Raw genomic sequence first — 22149 nt, forward strand, 5'->3', positions numbered from 1 at the left:
ATCTTTATTTTACAGAAGTCCAGCCGCAAATCAAAGATAAATCCGCATGGCGTAAATCAACACTTAATGTCGCAAATAGCACAGAAGAAGCCAAAGATGATAACTTCCTCGGTAGATATTCAATTTCACGTTTGGATTCGAATGGGAACCCCAAACTGTTGCACTCTATTTCGGAAGATAATGATCGCAAGCACTTGATAAGTTCGTTAGGTAATCAATCTAACAGCGACAAATTAACACTGTATATTAGAAAACCTACCCAAACATCACCACCACCTTCTGATGGCAAATTGAGTAATAGAAGAGCACAAGAGTCAAATACGGATCAAACTGTTAGTAATAAGGTTGAAATTGATCAGGATAATATAGAAACACCTCCAGCTACAAGAAAAGTGTTTACTCCAACACCTGTTGACAAAAGAGAACCCGTGCCACCCACACCATGTCGAAGATTGGCTAGAAATAATAATAACGATGAATCTGATATAAATTCTACACTGGGTGATGGGCAGTTTGATCGGTACTCGGCGACTAGACGTACAAGGCGGTATAAAAGAAATACTGAGAATTTGGATGCATCATCTCCGACGGAAGTTGTGGCTGAAACTCATATAGTTAAACCTGCAGCACAAATCGAAATATCTCAACCAATTAACTTGGTGGAACCTGTAGTAGATAAAGAAACTCGTCTCAAAGGGTGGCAAGAAAAACTAAAAAGTCAAAATGAACCAGAAATAAATAGAACGTCTAGGAGATACAGAAATCAGACAGGTATTAATAGGGATGATGTAGAATTGGCATTGCTTACTAATTCAAAACCTAGTTTAAACGTATCCACAACTTACATTACTGCAGAACCTAAAATTGAATCCAGCAAAATTGATATCCCTACAAAAAGAACCAAAGAACATGATAACGATGAAGGTTTCGAAGAAACTCAAAGTTTGATGTCAGAATCTCCGAGTCAAGGTGCATCATCAGGTGGAAACTATGAAACAGATATTGTTATATCTGATTATAGCAAATCTAAACCTAGACGGGCTATTTCTACTGAAAGTAAGGGGACTATTGATTCAACCACAAGTAGTGACACTCAAGTACAATCAAGTAGACACTTGAAACCGACATCAAGAATTACCCGAACTCAGTCGAGCACTCCAAAACCAAATTATGCTAGAAGTTTGGACAGGTCAAACTCTCTTCGTACAACGAATCAAGATAATGCAAGGAAAAGTGTAATACCTCGTAGATCAGACAGTTTAAGGAAAAGCGATTCAAAAACAAGTATTACATCGAACAAAAATACAAGTGTGCAAAGATCCAATTCTAGAAATAGTATAGTTAGTTCCAGAAGTTCTCTGAATAGTGCGACATCAACCAACACAGTTAAAAGAGTACCTTTAAAACCTTCAAACACGAATTCTACTCCGATCAAACCTATTCAGAGGACACCTAGTAACAGATCTATAAACTCGACAAATAAAACGACTATAAAACGATCACCTTCCACAGGAAGTACAACTGGAAGTACTAGACCTCCAAGACCTGGTGCAATGTCTTTTATGAAACCGACAACGTCTAGTTCTACTAAAATTAATTCAAACCTACCACCAAATCGACCCACGTTGTTTAGATCAAAGAATTAAATTAAGTAGGCGAATTTTAAATGAATTTTTGATAATATATTTAAATCACACGGTGCCATGCAGAAAAAATTGTCAAATGAATTTGAATATTAAATCACGTACTTTTTGTTAACTAGTCAAAAACGCCTTTGCTACTTAGTACTTAAGAAAGGTGACGAATATTCAAAATCTATTTGATTTCTATTCATTTAATTTCAAATGAAATATGATTATAGTCATTGCTGATTGTATTTAGATTGTTTTATAACATAGTTTTACGATATTTATTTTGTAATTACGTTCAATCCTCTAATTTGACTAGATTACAGTATTATAAAGTCTCATTTAAAAACTAACCTTACTCACAATTTAAGAATATTCATTTTGTATTTTTATATTTTATTATTGTAACTAATAACTAAATGCATATTTATTTGTTACCAAATATTTAACCACAATAAATATTAAGAATTCTAATATTGTTTTATATCAATCCTTAATATCACGTATCGAATTACTCAAAACGAATAAATAAAAACATCAATAAAATCTTCTTAATTACATTACATTTCATTACAATGTTCTACGGGAGATTGAAGAGAAATTGTTGTTGCAACTTTACACGCCAATTCATTTTTACAAGAGCTGTCACATCCATCTTTAAGAGATGCATCACCATCTCTAACGTAATATCTAAAATTTAAAATTATTCAGTTTAAAATAAGAAACTGGTTATATATATATATATATATATATATATATATATATATATATATATATATATATATATATATATTAGTACCTAAAGTACTGATGTATTAGTTCATTATCCTGAAATAGTCTAAGTGATAAGTCACCAAGGGTTTGTGGTGATAAATCTGCTAAATTGTAATTTTGTTTCAATGAATATAACTTAAACCATCTTGGGGATGTTTTGGGCATCAAATTTGCTTCGGTTAAATTAAAAATATATGTGTCACAATCAATTACTTCCTAAAACAATGTAATCGAATTGTCTAATAAATTTACTCGCGTTAAACTTACGTAATTACTGGAATTTAATGTTACAACTTTGAAATTGGGATTAAACTTGGCAAATGGTGTCAGACTTGCGCCATTAAAACCAACACTGAAAGGTTTCATATCGTCTTCGAAATACACTTTTAACTCATCTGTGTGAGTATGTCCGAAAAATTGTCCTTTTATTATGTGTCTGAATCTGAAATTTTAGACATTATTAATTTCTTCTTTGATGTTTATAGCTGGCAATATAACTTACCTGGAAACAAGAGAATAAAATTGTTTTTCCCAAGGCTGGATACATTCTTTATTTCCCGGTGCAACATGGCCAATTATGTGGACGAATTGTCCTTTATTTTCAGCTTCCACTAATTCATCAGCGAGCCATTTCAATTGATCCATCATAAATCGAGTATCGTAGAAGATCCACCTTAAAGGTTTTTAATTTCATGAACTATCAGACTACTTGCAATCGAAGTAATAAGTAGGTGAATAATAGAAATCATTAACATAATTGACAACTTTTAATTTTTTACGTTCGGTCAATTTAGATTAAAACTCATTTAAATAATATATTCGAGACTTACCAGTTGTACATATAACATACATTGTTATGAAGGGCAATTATTTTTAATCTGTCATTAAGTAAGTAGGAATAATACCCGAAGTTTTTTACAGTATCAACTGCTTGTGATGGAAGCCACCGGGACCACAAATTTCCTAATAATGAATATAACCATTGTTGGGAATATTTTTCTTCAGTAATATATTTTGGGGCAAATCTGAAAATAAATATTTTTTAATTTCTTAATCATTTCTAGAAAACAATTATCTTTTAATTTGGATTTATAATATCTAAATTTTTCTTACACATTTACTGGAGTCGACTCATGGTTACCGATGACAGGCAAAATTAATTTTTCGGGAAAAGCTTGTGACATTTGGTTATAGACGTACTCTATAATTCTAGAATTTGATTCGATAGAAGTATCCCAAACCGTGTGATCTATAATATCTCCAGTGAAATATATAAAATCAATATCCTTAAATGAAATAGTTTCAAATATATCGATTACAGATACGTAATGTAAATAATTACTTTGAATGTAGCATTTATATATTGAAAAGTATCTTCCATCATATAATAAGGAGTGTCACAGTTTCTATAATCGCCCCAGAATCCCGCATCTTTCTTTTTAATCCAAGAGTTGCCGAGATTCTGCTTGCAACAAACAGGATATCCGCAATCAGCAATCCCGGATGGTTCATAATCCATCGTTACGTGAAAATCTGTTAGGTATAATATCTTTAACGGCCTATCGTTATATTGATCATCTAATTTCTAAAAAAGAATTTCCTTTAGTGAACATGCAGATTTCCATATAATATGGAACATGATTTTTAATGGAACATTGTAATCATACCAGAGGTTGGGTTTTTAAAGCAGCAGGTGTCTCCATGGACCAACTAAGTGCTTCTTTTTCATAGAAGCAATCACTATTGTATAAAAGAACCGTACAAGCAAGTTCTGGGTCCAAGATTTCACTAGTTTCAACTATTCGTTTAAGTAAGTCCTGAAAGTACAATCATAAAATATTAATTTTATGAGTATAAACAATTTTTTTACTATGTGTAAATCCAAGAATTTCGAACAGAAATCAGTTCGTGTAAGTGTTGTCATCGTTATATAAAGATTGCAAATAACATCCAAAAGAAAGCGAAGATTTAAAATACCATTCTGAATTTTCCAAATTACTGTCATACAAGTACCACACAAAACTTTATCTCCTGTAGATTTTAAAAAATCGTCTACCATCACATCTTTTATCGCTTTTTCCAAATCTTTAATCGGTGTCGGATTAAAGGTAGGGATTTTAAAAAGATGGGTGGCCACATCTTTCTCAAACTGACCTAAATATTAATTATAATTAATATAACTAATTTAAATTGACAATAATATAAACACATACGTAATTTTTCTTCATATGAATGTCCATCATCGCTTAATTGCATTTGCACATTGGGAATAACAACTAATATTAAAATTATAAGGAACATCCTTAACTATCAAGCACAGAACTAAGTTGAGCACCAACTAAGTGGTGTATGTGTTTACTCATTTTGCTTAAATACTACATTCCTATCTATAAGAGTGCTGTCGTGGGGGAATAAAAATGTAACACAAAATCATGTCAAAGGGGGACCGATACTTATACAAAATTTGTATTATGTATAAATAAAATTTTGCTGGTTTATTTACAGGTAGAAATATTTTATTAAAAGTCTTATAATAATATGATATGCAAAAGTGAAATACATATAAATTATGTTTTAGAAAAAATGTTGTTTATAATAATAACTAGAAATTGTTAATAGTAAACATCAAATTTATTAACAAAACTGTTATATTTAAAAGAATTTATTTTGTAAAATTATTTTACATAAAAACATAATAAAAATTTTATTAAGCTCAAGGTAAAAAAGTTTAAACCATATAAAAACGGGAATAAATGAAATTTTCAGGTAAAATTTTTATAGTGGAAACGAATATGCATGTTTCTGATCAACAGTGATTACTAATTCAGTCATAAAATTTAATTAGATCATTAAGAAACAATTTGTTGATATTTTTTGTTATTTTATATAATTTTAATTATAAATTTATTCAAAATTTATTTTATAAATTGATCTTGACCATCGAGCCGAGTCTTATCTGAAAATGTCATTTTAAAATAGATAGGCGTAAAATATAAATATATTATCAAACAATCAAATAAATTAACATTAAATATACGTTAAAAATTTATCTGAAATAGGTACCGTTGAAAACACCAGGGATTCAGGCTTATCTATAAATGCCACCTACATTTTATTTTACTTTAGTTTTACATTTAGTAAGGTTATTTTTATATATTTAATTCATATTGGAATGATATGTATTATTGAGTTATCTTTAAATCAAAAAAATTGTTAGTTTGGTATGGAGTGACGTCGATAAAAAATGAGAAAATCTAGTTTCTTATATAATTGTAAATTGTTATGTTGATGACTAAATAAATAGACGGAAGTAGGTTACAAATTTTCCATTGAAAGCATTTTCGTTTTTCATATGTATAGAAAAATAATATTATCTAAATTTTTAAAAACTAACAATTATGATACCGTAAGTAGTCATTGACGTAAGTATTTTATATATAGTATGTACAATTAAAATTGAATTTATTTATAGAATTGAATATAGTGACAGGTTCTTAAAAACTCAACTACCGTATTTCAATAAACTAAATTTATTTATTACATTAAACACATTAAATAACATCAATAGGACAAAATTTTAAAATTCTTCAGCAGTCAATTGCATCTTTTGTTTCAACAGCAGTGATGCTGCAAAATACCTTTTTCAGACATTCCTCCTCACATTCTTCCATCCCATCACTATCTCGAATATAATTCCTAAACAAAAAATCAAAATAAGTGTTTTAATAATAACTAATAAAGTAAAATACTTACTTGTAATATTCCTTTAAGGAGGCCATATTTCTTCTTAATATATCAACGAACGTGTTCATACTATTATAGTCCATACTATTCAAACCATACGCCTGTTTAAAGGAATATAATTTAAACCACCTCGGTTCTGTGTTTCTTGACAAATTAGCCTCGGTTAAATTGTATGTGTATTCATCATAATCTAATACTCTCTACAAACATATTGTTTTGCAATGGAAATTTATAAAAAATGAATTACTTACTAGGTTGTCCTTATTAACTGAATAGACTCTGTAATTGGGATTAAGTCCAACAAACGTTGTAAAACTTCCTCCATTAAAAGCAACGTTTGTCACTTTATCTTTTTTTGTTTCATCATAAAAAATTCGAATTTCGTCAAAATGAGTATGACCATTAAACTGAGCTGAAATTGTTCTTGAAAATCTGAAATAATAAACCAATAAAATGTGATGTAACTACCTATTTTAATATTTTACCTTTGAATTACTCTTTTAAATTGATTGCTCCATTGTATATGACAGTTCAATTCACCAGGAGGAATATGTGAAAGAAGATGTACTTTTTCCTTATTTTTCTCTGCCACCAATAATGTATTTACTAGCCATTGAAGCTGATCATTAGGATCTCTATCATCATACATTAACCACCTTGAACACATTATCAAAATATTTCTTTAGTATACATACTGGAGTAAGAGTACAAATGGTGTATCCAGAAAAGGAAGTTCATATTAGTGAATAAGTAACCTATCTGGATAGAGTGCTCATACAACTACAACTTACAAGTTACTAATGAAACAAACGTTGCTATTTATCCCTATTATTCTAAATCCTGGTTTGACCAAAACTGTATAAAATCCTCCGTGTTGCAACGTTAGTTTAGTATCAATAGGCAACCAGTGAGCCCATTCTTCAGCCACCAAATCGAAAACCCATTGTGTAGATATTTTTGTACGAGAGAGACTTTCCGGTGAATAGCTAAACGGATAGTACCATTCTTTATTTATATTTGTCAAATTTAATAAATACTACTTACAAATCAGTGGGATGGGGCTCATGATTACCAAGGATTGGATACACCTTGGTGTTTGGAAAAGTTGTGTTGAATAATTTATAAATCAGTTTGATTGATTCTGTGTTTTTTTCTTTGCTCGTCACCCAGGATCGATGACTAATTATATCTCCAGTAAAGTACACTAAATCATATTTCTAAAAAGTAAACAATCAACAAAAATTAGGTAAGTAATTAAACATCTTCTTGCCTCATTTCTAATGCGGTGCGTTAAATCCAAAATAGAATGCCAGGGCATATCGCAAACATGGTAATCTCCCCAAAATCCTGCCGCGTTTTCAGTCGAGTTCGGAGTACCTGACACGCAACATAAAGGTTCATCGCATACTGCGTTACTTCCCGGATTGTAGTCAGGATCGTAATGGATATCGGTCAGATGGAGGATTTTAAGTGCACTAGCTTCAGCTTCTGATTCATTAACGTGTGTTACCTAAAAGTATCGGAATTATTTCAAATGACATATTCGTTTAAAAATATTACTTCATCATCGTCGATAGTGTCACTTATTGGTGGAATATTGATTGTCCATTTGTCAGCATCTGGATCGACGCATTTGTTCGTTTGCAGGTGAATCGCGCAAATCCTTGCTGGCGTTAAGTTTCGCTTGTTGTCAATTATAAACAAAATTGTATCCTATGAAGTGTATAATTATTATAAAATTTAATAAGACACTATTAAATATACACACTATTTCTATTTCAACGTATCCATCGCAAGCTATGAGTCCCCAATCTGTATATTTGACGCATAAATTTTTCAGGCATTTTTTCATAGAACCTTTGTTTGCTCCGGCTCGCCTGTAGCTTATTATATGGTCCATAATTATATCACATGATTTGCAAATAATTTCGTTTTTTAATGTCTTGTTTGATATAAAGCGAATTTCGTTCAGGGTAGTGTCGTCATCGTCATATGGCGATGTCAGCAGATTCTTGGTAATTCTTCTTATATTTTGTAAGATTTCTAAAATTAATAAATTACAATATTTAAAATAGTGTTAAAATCTCATTGTCTAGTTGAATTAGATTTGAAGTGGTCCATTTAAATTTAATAATTATTAAATCTATAATTTTTATAATATAGCAACACTTAAAGCCACAAATGATAAAGTTATAACTGTTTCGTTGGAACTTAAAACTCTTTTTATTGTATGTTAAATATTAGACATTTAATTTCCTGTTTATCTACATTTTAAATATTTGTTATTTTTCATAACATGATAAGTGTTGTGGTTATGGAATGGTAAAATACAATAGGAAATCCAAAAGTCAATTTACAATATCAATATTTAACATGTTCCATTTTGTAAACACAATAATTGCAGTTATTCGATGCGACATTAATTAAATTAAAGTGAGTGTGGTCATTAAATAACATTTTTTAAATTTTCATTTAAATATTTAAAAGCAATTAAATATAAATATTGTAACAACTAACCAATATTTATTTATTTCATTAATAAATAAATTTAACAACTTTTTAAAATGTTAAATATATTAGACATAACTCTTGTATTTAATGTGAACTGTTAAAATAATATTATTTTACTCTTGTTTATTCATTCAATATTTTAAAACTATTATATTCTTATTTTCGAAAATCTTACGTATATTTTTTTAAATAGTGCTAAACATAAATTAAAGGAGATTTTTAATGATTATGAATTTGATATTAAAAATATATATAATATTCTTTTTGTTTTATAATTTTGGTCCATCTCCATGGCATAGACTGTATCATTTTCTGAATATACGACAAAGTTATATTCCTTTAAGCTTCTTTAATTGATCAGCTGTGATCAGTTCATTTAAATTTCTAAAATTTTTAGGCCGAATTTGGTTATGAATGTAATCTTCTCTGAGGATGTTTGGAGATTGAGACAGTTAAAATATCCCAGTACATAAATCAGTCTAAAGTGGCCTACATCAGAAGAATTTAAGTATCATCTTAGCATAATTGAAACGCCACCATGGTTCACTGTATATAACAAAACTTTTGTAGGATGTTTAACATAAATAGAATCACCATATAAATTAAATTTAGCCTCGTCACTGATAGTTACTCGTCCCAACTGTTCTCTGGTTCAGTAAACGTGATCCTAAGCAAGTCATAATTTTAATTTCTCATTTTTAGTACATACAAACTAGGGCTGTATCCACTGATCATCTTCTCACAGCCCTTGAATTAATTTCTCCAAATCCCATTTCCAGGTTGTCTTTAATGTCACTTGACGGTAAAATTTTTTAAATATTCGAATTATCCAATTTTTTCGAACTCAAATTTGTTGTAAGTACCACATGGTCAGTTTCTCCAATGTTTTAAATAGTACGAGAAACAATTTATTTCTTTACATAAAGTCTTAACCATCTCTTCTTGTTTTTCTCGGTCTTGCTAACTATATATTATAATTTTTCTTACAGTTCCACGACTAATAATTAAATAATTGTAGTAAATGATCACTAGTACTTAATCGATTTAAATTCACGGAAAGCAATGGAAGACTATAAAGTAAAAAGTTGTAATTTTATCCAGTGAAAAATAAACCAGTCCCTAATTTTTTAAAGAACAAAATTAGTTTGACCACTTGTATAGTAGACACAATAATAAAAGAAAAAAACAATACATTATTGGCATTAGTATCTAATTCAAGTACTACAGTTTATATTTCTAATATATTTAATAAGTTACTATAATTATGGCAACTGCTGTATATTATATTCTGCAAAATAGGTAATAAATAATTATCAATTACAGATATAAAATGGAGAAGGTAAATCAAACATTTTAGTGCTGTTTTTTGAAATATAAAAAAGTTAATTAATTATTCTTTGTTACAATAGATTATAACCAGTTTTGACCTAGACAATAATCTGAACTTTATAAGTAACTTTAATTTATATATGCTCAATTTTTTATTTAAATATACTTAAAGAGTGTTTTAAAATTAATTAATATGATCCAAAAAATGATTAATGATCACATTTTGTTGTCATTTAAATGTCTGGATAACATATTATTTTTATGTTAAAACTATATATAAAAGTACCACTGTTAAAATGGTTGATAAAGTTCAAAATAAAAATTAAATATATTAAATTTATAAATCAGGAGATGATTTTTTAATAAAACAACAAATTACCTGTCTGATCTAAAGCATATGCCGTGGTGAGTACTGCCAAAATCCATATGACATTCATCTTTCACAATGTATTTCGAGTCACATAGACCGACACCGTTCGAATCCCAAGTATCACTGTCGGTGATTGTTGTGTTTACATCAGGAATAATTGTTAAATTCCAGTTTGCGATGTCATGAGGGCATATGATAATGTTCGTTATCGCCAATTTTACAAATAGCGTAGACGATTTATTATACGAGGTAATGCTGTTAAGCGCTCTTGACAACCACGTCCTCACAAGTTAAGAGCTATAAACATTATTTTTTTGATACATACACCTATCAGTATCAATATCTATCATTTTTATTAATATACTGTGCGGTACACATTCAGTATAGTACAAAATATCACTATTTAGTAAATTCACTCATGCATTGTTCTTCCTGAGTGGTTCAAGTTTGTATTAAATTAATTTTTCTTGAAATCAGATGTTACAGTTGAATTAGAAAGTATATTACATATCTACAATCCATAATTTTGTTAATCAGATACATTGGATTTTACATTTGAAAATGTATGAGCATAATATTTAAATGTAGAAATAAAATTTGCCAATGATATTTTTGAAAAATCACTAATGAATGTTGTAATTGAAACAATAAGTGAATAATTAGTCTAGTATTTAAAGTATTCATAATATAGGAACAATAATTGGGGTAATATGAAACATACTTCCTGTCTGGAATGTCTACGATACAAATGAACAAGCACTAATTAAGATTGTCTATGAAAATGATAATTTCTCTGCAATCTAGGTAATTTATATTTTCTATTAAATCATTAAAATTAAAATATCAAAAATATTTTGTTTAGATAATAGTACACTATTGCCCACATTCTTCCCATAAAAAAATAGCCAAAATTAAATGAAAATTTCGAAAGAATGTGAATATTTAATATTTGGGAATCATTAAAATACAAAGAAAAAGAAACTGAACTGAACTGACGAATTTTTTTTAGTTTATAAGAAATATTTAGTATTACATAATATAATTAATATTCCCAGTAGAATAAATTAATAAAAAAAACTAGTACAATTTTAACAAATAAAAAATAAAAATGCAACAAATATCGCGCGACTTGACGTCACGATGTCCCACTCGAATTTGTCCAAAGTAGTGCAAAGTAGTGCAGGTAGCAGCCAGAAATAAGCAAAAGAAATAGCAAAGCCAACAGTCAGTGGTGTTCCGCGATCGGTTGTGTGGTATTACTGTGGGATCACCGACACGTCTTTTCCCGGTACACTAGGTCATCTTCATCTTCGCGATGGCATTCTTGTAACGGTTTGTTTGCATCGACCCCGTGAAGAACCCATTTTGATACTAGCTGTTTTGGCTCTGAGTACGAGTAAACGCGGATAGTAGGTACCATTAGCCGTTAGTGCCCGTTGTCGCATTACGGAACCAGTCATGTCTCTTAATGGACATGCGTTTGGTCGCTGTGTTCGATTTGCTCGTTTTTGTCGTTCTTGTCAATGCTCAATTTGTTGACAAGCAGCAAAGTAAGTAATGTTACCTAATTCAATGTTTTGAATTGTGCGAGTTATATTTTATTAGACAATCCAAAAATCAAAATTTTATTCTGATTAAAATTTGAATCAAATATCTAGATTTTTAGAAAGACAAAATATTGAATTATAAAAATACACATGCATATTTCATAAATTTCTAAATATTTGTGGTATTGGTGGTATTAAATAATTTAATAGAATCAAAGATTCCTTTGCCAAATTACATTAAACTCACACTCACTCGTGTCTATATTCCTACTTATAGAAAAATTTAATCATTTTATTAAAAATTATTTTATAAATATTGAATTTAATTTAATTCAAATGTTAAAATATGTGTCAATCAATTGCGACAGCTTGAAAAAACCTACATAACGACACAATGAAAATTGGTATTCAGATTGAGTACATTAGTCAAATTACACTCTTACTTAAGTGCGAATATGAAATTTATTTATAAACAAATCTAAACGCGTCTTTCATACCAAATAGAAACTAAATTAATAAATAGAATAACACTTTTAAATTATGTAAACAAAATTTCAATTTGTATATCAATTAAGTACATATGTAATAAACATGTTGATGTTAATTATATGTTGTTTTCTCCTAATCAAAATTTTACATGCATTGTCCATGATTGTTGAAAATTAGAAATACACAAAAGAAAAAACTAATAAATGCTCTCAACCATATTAGAGAAATAATTGACTGCATGGAACAAATAACGACGAAGCACAACTAATTGTTGCAAGTACAGCTGTGGATCATGAAAGTTGTAACCATGCAATTTAAATAGACTCGATGATATTCACCGGACAATAATTACATTTCTTCTTCATGCAATTTCCTGTGTTACATAATTTTGTTTGAAAAGTTTGAAAGTGTACAACATGCGTGTTATTAGATAAATAATATTGTGGTTTACGTTAAAAAATTGAAAACAAATTATTTATTCAAAATACAACTAGACGAAAATAAATTAACTTATGTAATACATGTGACTCATAAAGAAAAATATCACCTACATGTTAAACTTTCTGATTTCTAGTATGTTACTCATATTTACAAGAAGTTTACAAATAATTTACAAACTGTTATTCTAAATTTTGGATCCTAATTTTACATGTAAACATTTATGTTCATGTGATATGAGAAAGTTACGCTCCAAATTTGCAAAAGTTATTTTGTCTGAACTGTAATTATACCTGTTTGTAGGTTTTACATACATCATTAGACACCTATTAAGTATGTAACAATTATTTTTATAATTTTTAATTTCAGTTGAATATTTAGTTTTGAAATGGTCTCCATTAATATGGATGTCTCCAGAAGAAAAATTTATGCCTCTAGCTGCGGAGGAGTTTTTAAAACATATGAAAATCTCCGACGAGAATGGAAAACCTCTTGAAACGACTAGTTTTGAGAATGGATTAAAATATAGCACAAAATCATTTCATCTAGTCACGAAATTAACTCTTGGTAAGATTTCACATTACTGATTTAATAAAATTATTTATTAATTCTCAAAATACTTTCAATTTTTATTAAATACTAATTTTTATTTTCAGACTCCTTAAAAGAGAATAATAGTTCATTTTTATATGGTAAAAATCCGAAGGAAAATTCAGTACCTGTATATGCAATTGTCACATATTGTTCACCGTACATATCGTTTCATTCAACCGATTTAGAAAATATAAGAAACGATATAAATATTGTATATGGAAAGGTTGAACCGAATTTGAACTTCCACGTCAGTTATTGGATATTCTATCCTTACAACGAAGGAAAGGAAATATGTTTTATAGGTAAGTACAAGTAACAAATGTACGAAAAATAAAATTTCAATTAAAATTAAATTTGTTTCCATTTCACTGTTATTTAATCACGAACCAAATAAAAAATGTAATACGTAATACGTTGATTTAGAAAACTATAGCCAAAAAGGTAAAATGATAATCGTCACGTAGGTGTTTCAAAATAATTAGTGAAACCAGTTACAGCGAGAGTAGAATATATATTAGCAAATAAAAATATATCAATTTTTTTAATCACATATATGTAACAATAAATTTACTTAAAAATTGCTTCAGTAACTATTTTTTATAAACTTATATATTTTTTAGGAAAAGTTCCAGCCCCATTCATTTTCAACACATGTTTCGGCCATCTGAAGTCGATGGGTAATCACGTAGGTGACTGGGAACACATGAGTTTATCGTTCAATGGAAAGACCATCCCACACAAAATGTTTCTAGCTGTACATGATGCAGGCGTTTACTATAATTTCGATATAAAACGGAGCATTTTCCGTTACGATTCTCAAGTAACACGAAAGGGAGTCGTACAGAGACCTAAGTTTCCCAGAATCGTTAGAACTCAGGGAGGACATCCCGTATTATTTTCGGCTCTGGGTTCGCACGGATTGTGGTCGTCACCGGGTGTTCATGATTACATCCGTGTTCCTAGATTATCAGATAAAAATGGGTATGGTATTCCATGGAAAACATGGAACAACGTTCAGATATATCACTTCGGTTCAACCAAGATTCCCAATTGGATGTTGTTCAAGGGTAAATGGGGTAATCCCAAGAGCAACTGTTTTTTGTTTAAGAAACTAGGTTTATGCGAATATACCGACGGCCCCGTTGGATTATTGAGGAATGTTCAAGATTTTTATTGTTAATTGTTGTTATTGTTTTCATTATATGTTAAAGTTAAAGTTTGTTTCATTTAAAGCATTCAAATGTGATATGTTTATGCGCTATTAGTAGTACAATATAATAAGACTAAAAAAAATAAAATAGTTTATTAACATAAAATTAAAGTATAACACGGAAATATGATATCATATACAAATGGAATGTCCTATTGATTAAACACTTAATAAACATTCTCAGACTATAACTTATAGACTTACAGAAGTTCAATTATAATTAAAATTGAGAATACCATGTATAAGTATATTTATATTTTTAAATTGGTCAACAATAGAATAACAACATGTATATATTCATTTAAAAAATAAGTGGCAAATAAAAATTAATCATGGACTTTAACATTTGGAAGAAATTTTGCAGACAACAGTGACTGTAATTTGTTTTTTAATGTTACAGAAGTAGCACTCAGCGTTTTCAGTGACGTGGCGGCGTTTTGAAGAGTCACTTGTGATTTCAAAAGTTGCTGATCAATTACATTTAGGGTTTTCGAAGCTTCTTCAATACAATTGTCACAGTGTGTTTCTATATCATTATGTAATTTGATATTACATTCCCCTAAAAAAATAAGGTTAACACAAATTTATTTTAACAGTGATAATTTTCAATTACTCAATTTTTGATGAAGTAGTGAATCATATTGAATATTCTTTACATTATCTGTTGTGTGGGATTGATGCATGGCAGACTCCGCACTACAGACACTGCCCCCATTTTCTGAAAATTTTTTAGTTAAATATAAGCGTAATTTTATTACAATTATTACCATCCTCTGATTCTGAATCTTCTCCTGTTACTACTTCTCCTTTTACACCCAATGCTGAATTTATCTAAAATATATATAAGTAATTAATATAAGATTTTATTTTTGATAAATTTACTTGCTACTGGGATTACAACTTCATCTTCACTGTCAGTTTCAGACGCTTCTCCACTAATAACAACGGGTTTACTCATTTTTCAAATAATTTTTCTGTTGTCAAAATATAACCTAAAATTTCCAATGCTACGTAGTGATGTAAACATTGTGCAGATCCGTATTCAAACTTATTATAGAAACTTAAATATTAAATATTTTAGCCATAACCCTTTTATTTAATGGGAAATGTTAAAATAATATTAATTTACTATTGTTGTTTTACATCAGTACAATATTATAAAAACTACTATATTCTTATTCTATAAAATGTTACATATTTGTATGTGACTGAATTGTGCCGGCCATATATATTGCAACTTTATAGTAATTGCGAAAGGAATTTTTTAATGATTAAATCTGTGTTAATTAAACATTAACATTTTGTATAATATTCTTTTTAGTTCTGGTCTTTCAAATTGGCTTTAATTTCAGTTTACAATAAAATGCATTTTTTGTCATTCGAATTCCAGTTATTAATTTTCAAGTTTGAGTTTTTCGAACTTAAAGAATTTTTTTCTTAGATACTAATGAACAGTTTATCTAAATCTTTTAATAATTTGGAAAACGATTAACTAATTTTGTCTTAAAGTGTTGCCATCTTTTCTTGTATCTCTCTGTAACGTAATTTTCCTATCCACTTCGACTAATGATTAAATAATTATAATCAGCGAAAGACCATTAGTAAACAATGGATTTAAATTCACAAAGACACAACAATAACAGAAAAAACAATAAACATTATAAGTATTGTCATCCAATTCAAGCGGAATAGCTCATATATTTAATATATTTTAATAAATTGCTAATAATTATGGCCATTGTATAAGGGAAAAAATTAATAAAACATACAAATGTATTAAAGGAGACGGTTTCAGTCTAAATTTATTACACCACTGATTAACAACACGAGCAGTACTTTACATAACGCTGTAATATTTTTTCACCACTTAAATATTTAAGATTCTTGATCGTCTTCTTCTAATATAATGGTCCTAAATAGAAATTATTATTAATATTACAATATATTGATGTACAACCTATGTAGTTAGATTTAAATCTAATATATTATATTTCTAATTACATAGTTACTTACTCCAATAATGATGTACCTATAAGAAGTAGCAGACAAATTATTTACGTGATAAAAATATTTTGAACGTACCAGAAGTTTGATTACATCTTGCACATCTATAAAGAAATTTTTTATATTATTTAACCATCAATATAAGTATTCATAATATACTTATTGTATTTTGTATGATAAAAAATTATATTTTCATATTTTATTCACTAACATTTTGTCAATATTTAGCTCCCTTGATATATTTAAAACATGTATACCAAAATAAATTTAATCGCTTACCTTGACAAAGGTTTCAACGGTTTTCTTCTGGGAAGTTTGCTGAAAATATGTAGAGAACCAACATACTCTCGGAAATAACTATTTAACAAATATTACCTTTTGAAGGCACAGGCATGTTTAGCGTGTCCGTTCGATTCGTCGCTAGTCATCTTACATTTACAATTTCTAAAATTTGTGTAATATATACTAATCTGTAACACATTTGCTTATATGATCGAATTACCTGGAACATTTCATAATCTCATCATATGTTAATATTTTCGTAGCTGATGGCTGTTGCCTATATATAAAAATATATTTCATTATTTTTTTTTTGTTAATTCAAATTAACTTAGACATTAAACATAAATGTTGTTAGTCACTTTTTTATTATACTGAACAACAAATATTCTGAATAAAAGTTAGCTGAAAAGTACTTTAATTTTAACAAACTAATACATACTTTGAGAAACTGATTTCAATATTCTTATTATGGTTGGACAGAATATTTCTGTAAAAGATATAATAGATTTGAATTAATGATAATAGTAAAAAATAAACTTACTCTTGATTTGTCGATATTTTTGCTACTTCATCTGCAGACCTAAAGTGAAAATGGTATTATATTATACACGTATAAAACAATTTTGTAAAGTATCTCACTTATGGATTGTAATATTTAAGGCAGACACTTGTTTTTCAGGTGTTACGGAGATTACAGGAAGTCTGAAATTAAAAATTAAAAACAAAATCGTACAGAACTCATCTAAAAAAGTCAAAGAATTATATTTATGGACTTACTTATTAGCTTCCAATATAACGGGAACTTGTGTTATTCTGGAAATAATGGGACTTATTACTACAAACGTCATAATTTTGTTTAGACAAATTTACTTGTTTGTTTGTATAGGCTTCTCAACATTTTTTTCATTTATATCAAAATTATCAATTTGAATGAGACTTTTTATGTATTTTTTATCGGTTTCGCTCGCCTTAATATCTTCTAGTGCTAACAAAAAGTCATCTATAACTGATTTGAAATTGCCCGAGCCAATTTTCTTTCTAATATCGTTGTCCTTCTCATTGATTAATTTATTTGATGATTTAATTGTAGCCGTAAGAACTTCGTTCAAGATTTTCGCTTTTCTATCTTTCCAAGATTCTATATCTGCTTCTTCAATTTTACAACCGCCTACAATACTAACCGAATAACTAATTTCAAACGGTTAATTGAGACATACATTCATCATTCATTTTCATTTTAACTTGTTGATCAATATCTGGACATAACATGCAAAACTTATCAACCAATTCATCCATTTCCTGAATTTTTTTATTATAAGCTAGTTCTTTTTGTTGCAATCTCTCTCTATACCAATTCTCTTGTTCTTGATAAAGCTTCATTAGACCTGTATATCTAACAGTAACTTCTTCTGTTTCACTAGTTTCGTGTGCATGTTTGTCCATTCTTTGGCATGTTTCACTGATACGACTCATTGTTTCTTTAATATCTTCCTTTTCTTTCTGTAATTCTAAGATAATTCTTTGATATTCTTGAATTTGTTCCAAATTGTTGGTAATTTCTGTTTGAAGAACAACATTATTGGCCAAAAATTCCTGAAAACGAATGCTTTAAATCGATATTAAAAATTAAAAATAGGTTTACCGCTAATTGATTGTCTCGTTCGGAGATAAGCTGCGCATTTTCCTCCTCTAGTCGATCTATCTGTTTTAAAATTTTATCCAAATACAACTCTTCAGTGCATACACAAGTACTTCTAAAATAAAAATTAAATAAATCGCTCTTCTTTAAAATTACTTTTAAATTAACATACTCAACCATGATTTTTTCTTTGGGTTGTGGCGTGTCTTTTGAGGCACTTTCTTGACAATTATTTTCCAAAGCTTTAAATATAAGATCCATAGTATTTATTTCCTGGGTCAGAATATGTAAATCTAATCTTAACTGCTGCACATGATCTAGTGTATCCGCGACTAATCCTTGTAAATTTTGTCTATCCATTATTAATTTTTGTTCTAAAACTACTAGAAAATTTTCATTAATACTTTCTAAACTCTTTATTTCGTTTAAAGCAAACTCATATTTCATAGTCTTTATATTAAACAGTTTTGAGTTCATAATGTTTTGTTTTGTGCTATCTGTTTCGCTATGTTCTTGCTCTTTTTTTATTACATTTTTTAAATTACAACATTCTTCTTTTAAACGTTTAATCTCTTCTGTAGATTTAGCCAATTTCTCTTTTAGGATATTTTGCTCTTGTTGTGTAGAATTTAATTTCGATTTTGTTTTATCATAATCAATAAGGACATCTTTTAAATTCATATTGCATAAACAAATGTTGTCGTAATTCTTTTTTAATTCTTCTTCTAGAACTTCTTTTTGGTTAATTGCTTCCTTGATAAGCCTTTCTGATTCATCTTTTCGTGCAGCCTCTTCTTCAATATTTCTTTTCAGATCTTTTAAAGAAACTTGTAATTTATGGAAAATATCATTGTTTTCAGCCTGAACAACTTCTAAATGCTTTAAACAATCAGAATAGCGCTTGCTAAGTTCTGTTACTCTATCAGATAATCTGTTTTTTTGTACAACATTTAATTCACCTTCATACTCACATAAACAAGAAGAAATTTCCTTTAAATTGATTTTTACGTCACTATTGTCCATTCTAATAGTACTTAGAGTTGATTTGCTAGATTTAATTTCTTGTACAACAGTTTCATTCTCGCAACGCATATATTTCAATATTTTCTCGAGTTCATTTTGTTTTTCCACAATTTTTTGTAGTTGTTCTTTAATTTCATTATTACAATTTATAATTTGTGATTCACCACATGTACATTCTTGTTTAATTTCAGTTAACATATTTTTGACATAGGAATTTTCGAACTCTACGACGTTCAGTTCGCCTCGATAATTGCATAAACATACTTCCATTTGCTCTAATTTGGAATCTTTTTCTGAAATTGATTCTTGTAATTCATTGTTAAGATTTATTAATTCGTTAACTTGTTGCTCCTTTTCTTCCGCATACATTTTGTGCATGTTCATTATGAGATTTTTATTTCTTTTTGCTAATAATAAAATTTCATTGTTGTACATTGTTGAATCAAATTCTTCATCTAAGTTATCTATTGTATATTCAGTTAATATACCTTCGAGATAATTGTTTTCGTCGTAAAGTAATTCTTTACAGTTTCCAAAAATTGTTAAATGTTCATTTTTGTAGCTAATAATGTGTTCGTGTATATTTATTATAAGACCCATATTTTGTTTCGATAAACCTAACATTACTTCAAATGCACTATTATAATTTTCATTTTCAGCTTCAAATTTATCATTGAATTCTTGATACAATAAATCTTCCAAGTACGTACATTCCTCTTCTAATAGTTTTTGGAGAGGTTCAATGATACTTAAGTTTTCAGGATTTTGCTTGGCAGAAGAAAGATCGTTGATAATAATTTCTTTTTCTTTCACAGTTTCTTCGGTAAGTCTTACTTTCGTTTTCAGCATACATACCTCGCACTTTAATTTTTGTAAATCGCCTATTTCCGTTTGTAATGTATTAATAAGAGTTTTATTTTCAAATATAATATCTTCTGAATTTTTTAATTCACTTTGTAACTGAGAAATTTTATTTTTTTGATTTTCAATGAGATTTTTGTATTCTAATTCTGTACGAGATACCGTATTCAATTCTTCTTCTGTGAGACGAAGTTGCGTTTTAAGTAAACAAATTTCTTTTTTCATTTCTTCATTTTCCAATGCGGATTCATTTCCTATTTGATTTACGCTATTAATTTTGTGATCACCCTTTGATTCCGTATTTACTTTTTTTAGTGTTGCCCCCAATACATCAATTTCGTTTTCCAATTTTTTTATAATTTCTACGTATTCTTTCAAAACACCTTCTAAAGTCATTATATTTGAGCCCAAGGGCTGTAAGCCAACGTCGTTTGGTGTTAATGAGACTGTTGAAATGGGAGGAGTCCTTTCTTTTGCAATACAGGTTAACAATTCCTCTAAAACTTTTTTCTGATCGCTCAACAACTCATCGATTCCGTGTTGGTTTCCAACCTCAACTTGTCTAAAATTGTAAAATATAAGTTATATTATGAATATCTCCTAAAATATATTATAATAATTACAAAGTTTCATTTAAATTTCAAAGAAATATAATTCTATAACACTTACACTTTTCGGGACAATTCCATTTTCAATTTAGATATCTCTTCTTCCCTCTAAATTAATTAAATTAAAAGCAATTAAGTGAACAGTGTATTTCAAAAATATTCTTATTCTTTTGAAAAGTCTTATTTTCCAATAACATTAATTTTATAAATAATAACTTACTTCTTTGTTTATGTTTTTGGTTCCTAGATAATCTTGTTCTAAACAACAATATTTGCAGCGCATCTCTTCTTTTTCGTTCATCATTATCTTCAAATTCAACTCCATCTGTTGGATCTGTCCTCTTAGTAAGTTTATCAGTACATTTTTATTCTGCAGAGTTTTTTCGGCATCACGAAGCTGCCTATATGTTGCCTCCTGCTGATACTGCGAAACACTAAATAAATAATATTTTAATTATATTATTTATTTAGACTGACCACTAAATGTTCTGTGTTCTCATTGCTTAAATTCGTTGGTTGTGTTTCACCGTATATTTCGTTATAATTAGGACTGGCCATTTCATTATGTGACATTGACGTTGGACATTATACAAAATGTGAAGAAAATAACAATTACTGTGATAATATTAAATTAAAATGTTTCTGTCATTTTATTCAGACCTATGAGGATAAAAAAACATAAAGTCAATGCTTTATTTAAGCTATAGTTCACATCATACTGATATTTTTCAAATAATTAATTTTTTTAATTATTTATTATTATATCACTGTGAACCTCTCTTACTTTTAAATATCATGATATTTGATTATTGCTATTATATTTGAGGTTTAAGTAAGTAAGGAATAAAAATTTAAGAAACGAAAAACTTTTCATTTCACTACTACTGTTTAAAAAAATACTTTTTTGTAAATATATTTTAAAATTAGTTAAAATTTAATATTATATCTTATATAACATGTATATCAAAATATATGCAACTCAGTTTACAAATAGAAGGCAACATTAGTATATGCATAGAACACCTAGTATACATATATATATATAATATATAAAATAGATAAAAGAGATTTGTACAATCCATTGTTTAAATAATATAC

At 28.5% G+C, this 22149-nt stretch overlaps 6 protein-coding genes across 10 annotated transcripts in view; 2 read left to right on the forward strand and 4 right to left on the reverse strand.

Moving 5' to 3' along the window:
* LOC109609102 (inverted formin-2) overlaps nt 1-2102 on the forward strand; it is a 44435-nt gene extending 42333 nt beyond the window's left edge. For all 4 annotated transcript variants that reach the window (XM_020025729.2, XM_020025731.2, XM_049964443.1 and 1 more), the window contains one exon: nt 16-2102. In XM_020025729.2, the coding sequence (XP_019881288.1) occupies nt 16-1646 (1631 nt within the window). In that variant the 3' untranslated portion in view covers nt 1647-2102. The remainder of the gene's footprint in view (nt 1-15) is intronic.
* On the reverse strand, nt 2004-4760 carry LOC109609029 (sphingomyelin phosphodiesterase-like). The gene is made up of 10 exons (XM_020025639.2): nt 4616-4760; nt 4273-4556; nt 4070-4219; nt 3745-3987; nt 3516-3688; nt 3233-3427; nt 2905-3075; nt 2670-2844; nt 2428-2618; nt 2004-2318 (listed from the first exon to the last, which is right to left on the reverse strand). Exons 1-10 carry the CDS (start codon nt 4701-4703, stop codon nt 2189-2191), a joined length of 1800 nt encoding a protein of 599 aa, XP_019881198.2. The 5' UTR covers nt 4704-4760; the 3' UTR covers nt 2004-2188.
* A 1156-nt stretch (nt 4761-5916) lies between these two features.
* Nucleotides 5917-10598, reverse strand: LOC109609058 (sphingomyelin phosphodiesterase). The gene is made up of 10 exons (XM_020025679.2): nt 10366-10598; nt 7915-8189; nt 7707-7859; nt 7417-7656; nt 7191-7363; nt 6938-7132; nt 6632-6802; nt 6398-6578; nt 6156-6346; nt 5917-6098 (listed from the first exon to the last, which is right to left on the reverse strand). Exons 1-10 carry the CDS (start codon nt 10421-10423, stop codon nt 5990-5992), a joined length of 1746 nt encoding a protein of 581 aa, XP_019881238.2. The 5' UTR covers nt 10424-10598; the 3' UTR covers nt 5917-5989.
* Nucleotides 10599-11576: 978 nt separating this feature from the next.
* LOC109609075 (uncharacterized) lies at nt 11577-14629 on the forward strand. The gene is made up of 4 exons (XM_020025697.2): nt 11577-11906; nt 13200-13397; nt 13487-13726; nt 14045-14629. Exons 1-4 carry the CDS (start codon nt 11825-11827, stop codon nt 14602-14604), a joined length of 1080 nt encoding a protein of 359 aa, XP_019881256.1. The 5' UTR covers nt 11577-11824; the 3' UTR covers nt 14605-14629.
* An 83-nt stretch (nt 14630-14712) lies between these two features.
* LOC109609084 (biogenesis of lysosome-related organelles complex 1 subunit 3) lies at nt 14713-15669 on the reverse strand. 2 transcript variants are annotated; one of them, XM_020025705.2, is made up of 4 exons: nt 15521-15669; nt 15402-15465; nt 15248-15352; nt 14713-15193 (listed from the first exon to the last, which is right to left on the reverse strand). In XM_020025705.2, exons 1-4 carry the CDS (start codon nt 15590-15592, stop codon nt 14961-14963), a joined length of 474 nt encoding a protein of 157 aa, XP_019881264.1. In that variant the 5' UTR covers nt 15593-15669; the 3' UTR covers nt 14713-14960. The 2 variants fall into 2 exon arrangements, with proteins under 2 accessions (XP_019881264.1, XP_019881265.1); XM_020025706.2 differs by having other exon boundaries at nt 15524-15652.
* A 737-nt stretch (nt 15670-16406) lies between these two features.
* On the reverse strand, nt 16407-21661 carry LOC109609061 (centromere-associated protein E). Its single transcript, XM_020025682.2, has 17 exons — nt 21529-21661; nt 21272-21475; nt 21113-21159; nt 18732-21005; nt 18563-18674; nt 18138-18513; nt 17791-18088; nt 17698-17733; nt 17560-17622; nt 17462-17500; nt 17360-17407; nt 17141-17197; nt 17014-17082; nt 16918-16956; nt 16717-16742; nt 16648-16663; nt 16407-16546 (listed from the first exon to the last, which is right to left on the reverse strand). The coding sequence occupies exons 1-17, from the start codon at nt 21622-21624 to the stop codon at nt 16510-16512; spliced, it is 3837 nt and encodes a 1278-aa protein (XP_019881241.2). The 5' UTR covers nt 21625-21661; the 3' UTR covers nt 16407-16509.
* Nucleotides 21662-22149: the final 488 nt, after the last annotated feature.

Source organism: Aethina tumida, chromosome 3 (assembly GCF_024364675.1).
Source record: "Aethina tumida isolate Nest 87 chromosome 3, icAetTumi1.1, whole genome shotgun sequence".
NCBI classification, from domain to species: Eukaryota; Metazoa; Arthropoda; class Insecta; order Coleoptera; family Nitidulidae; genus Aethina; species Aethina tumida.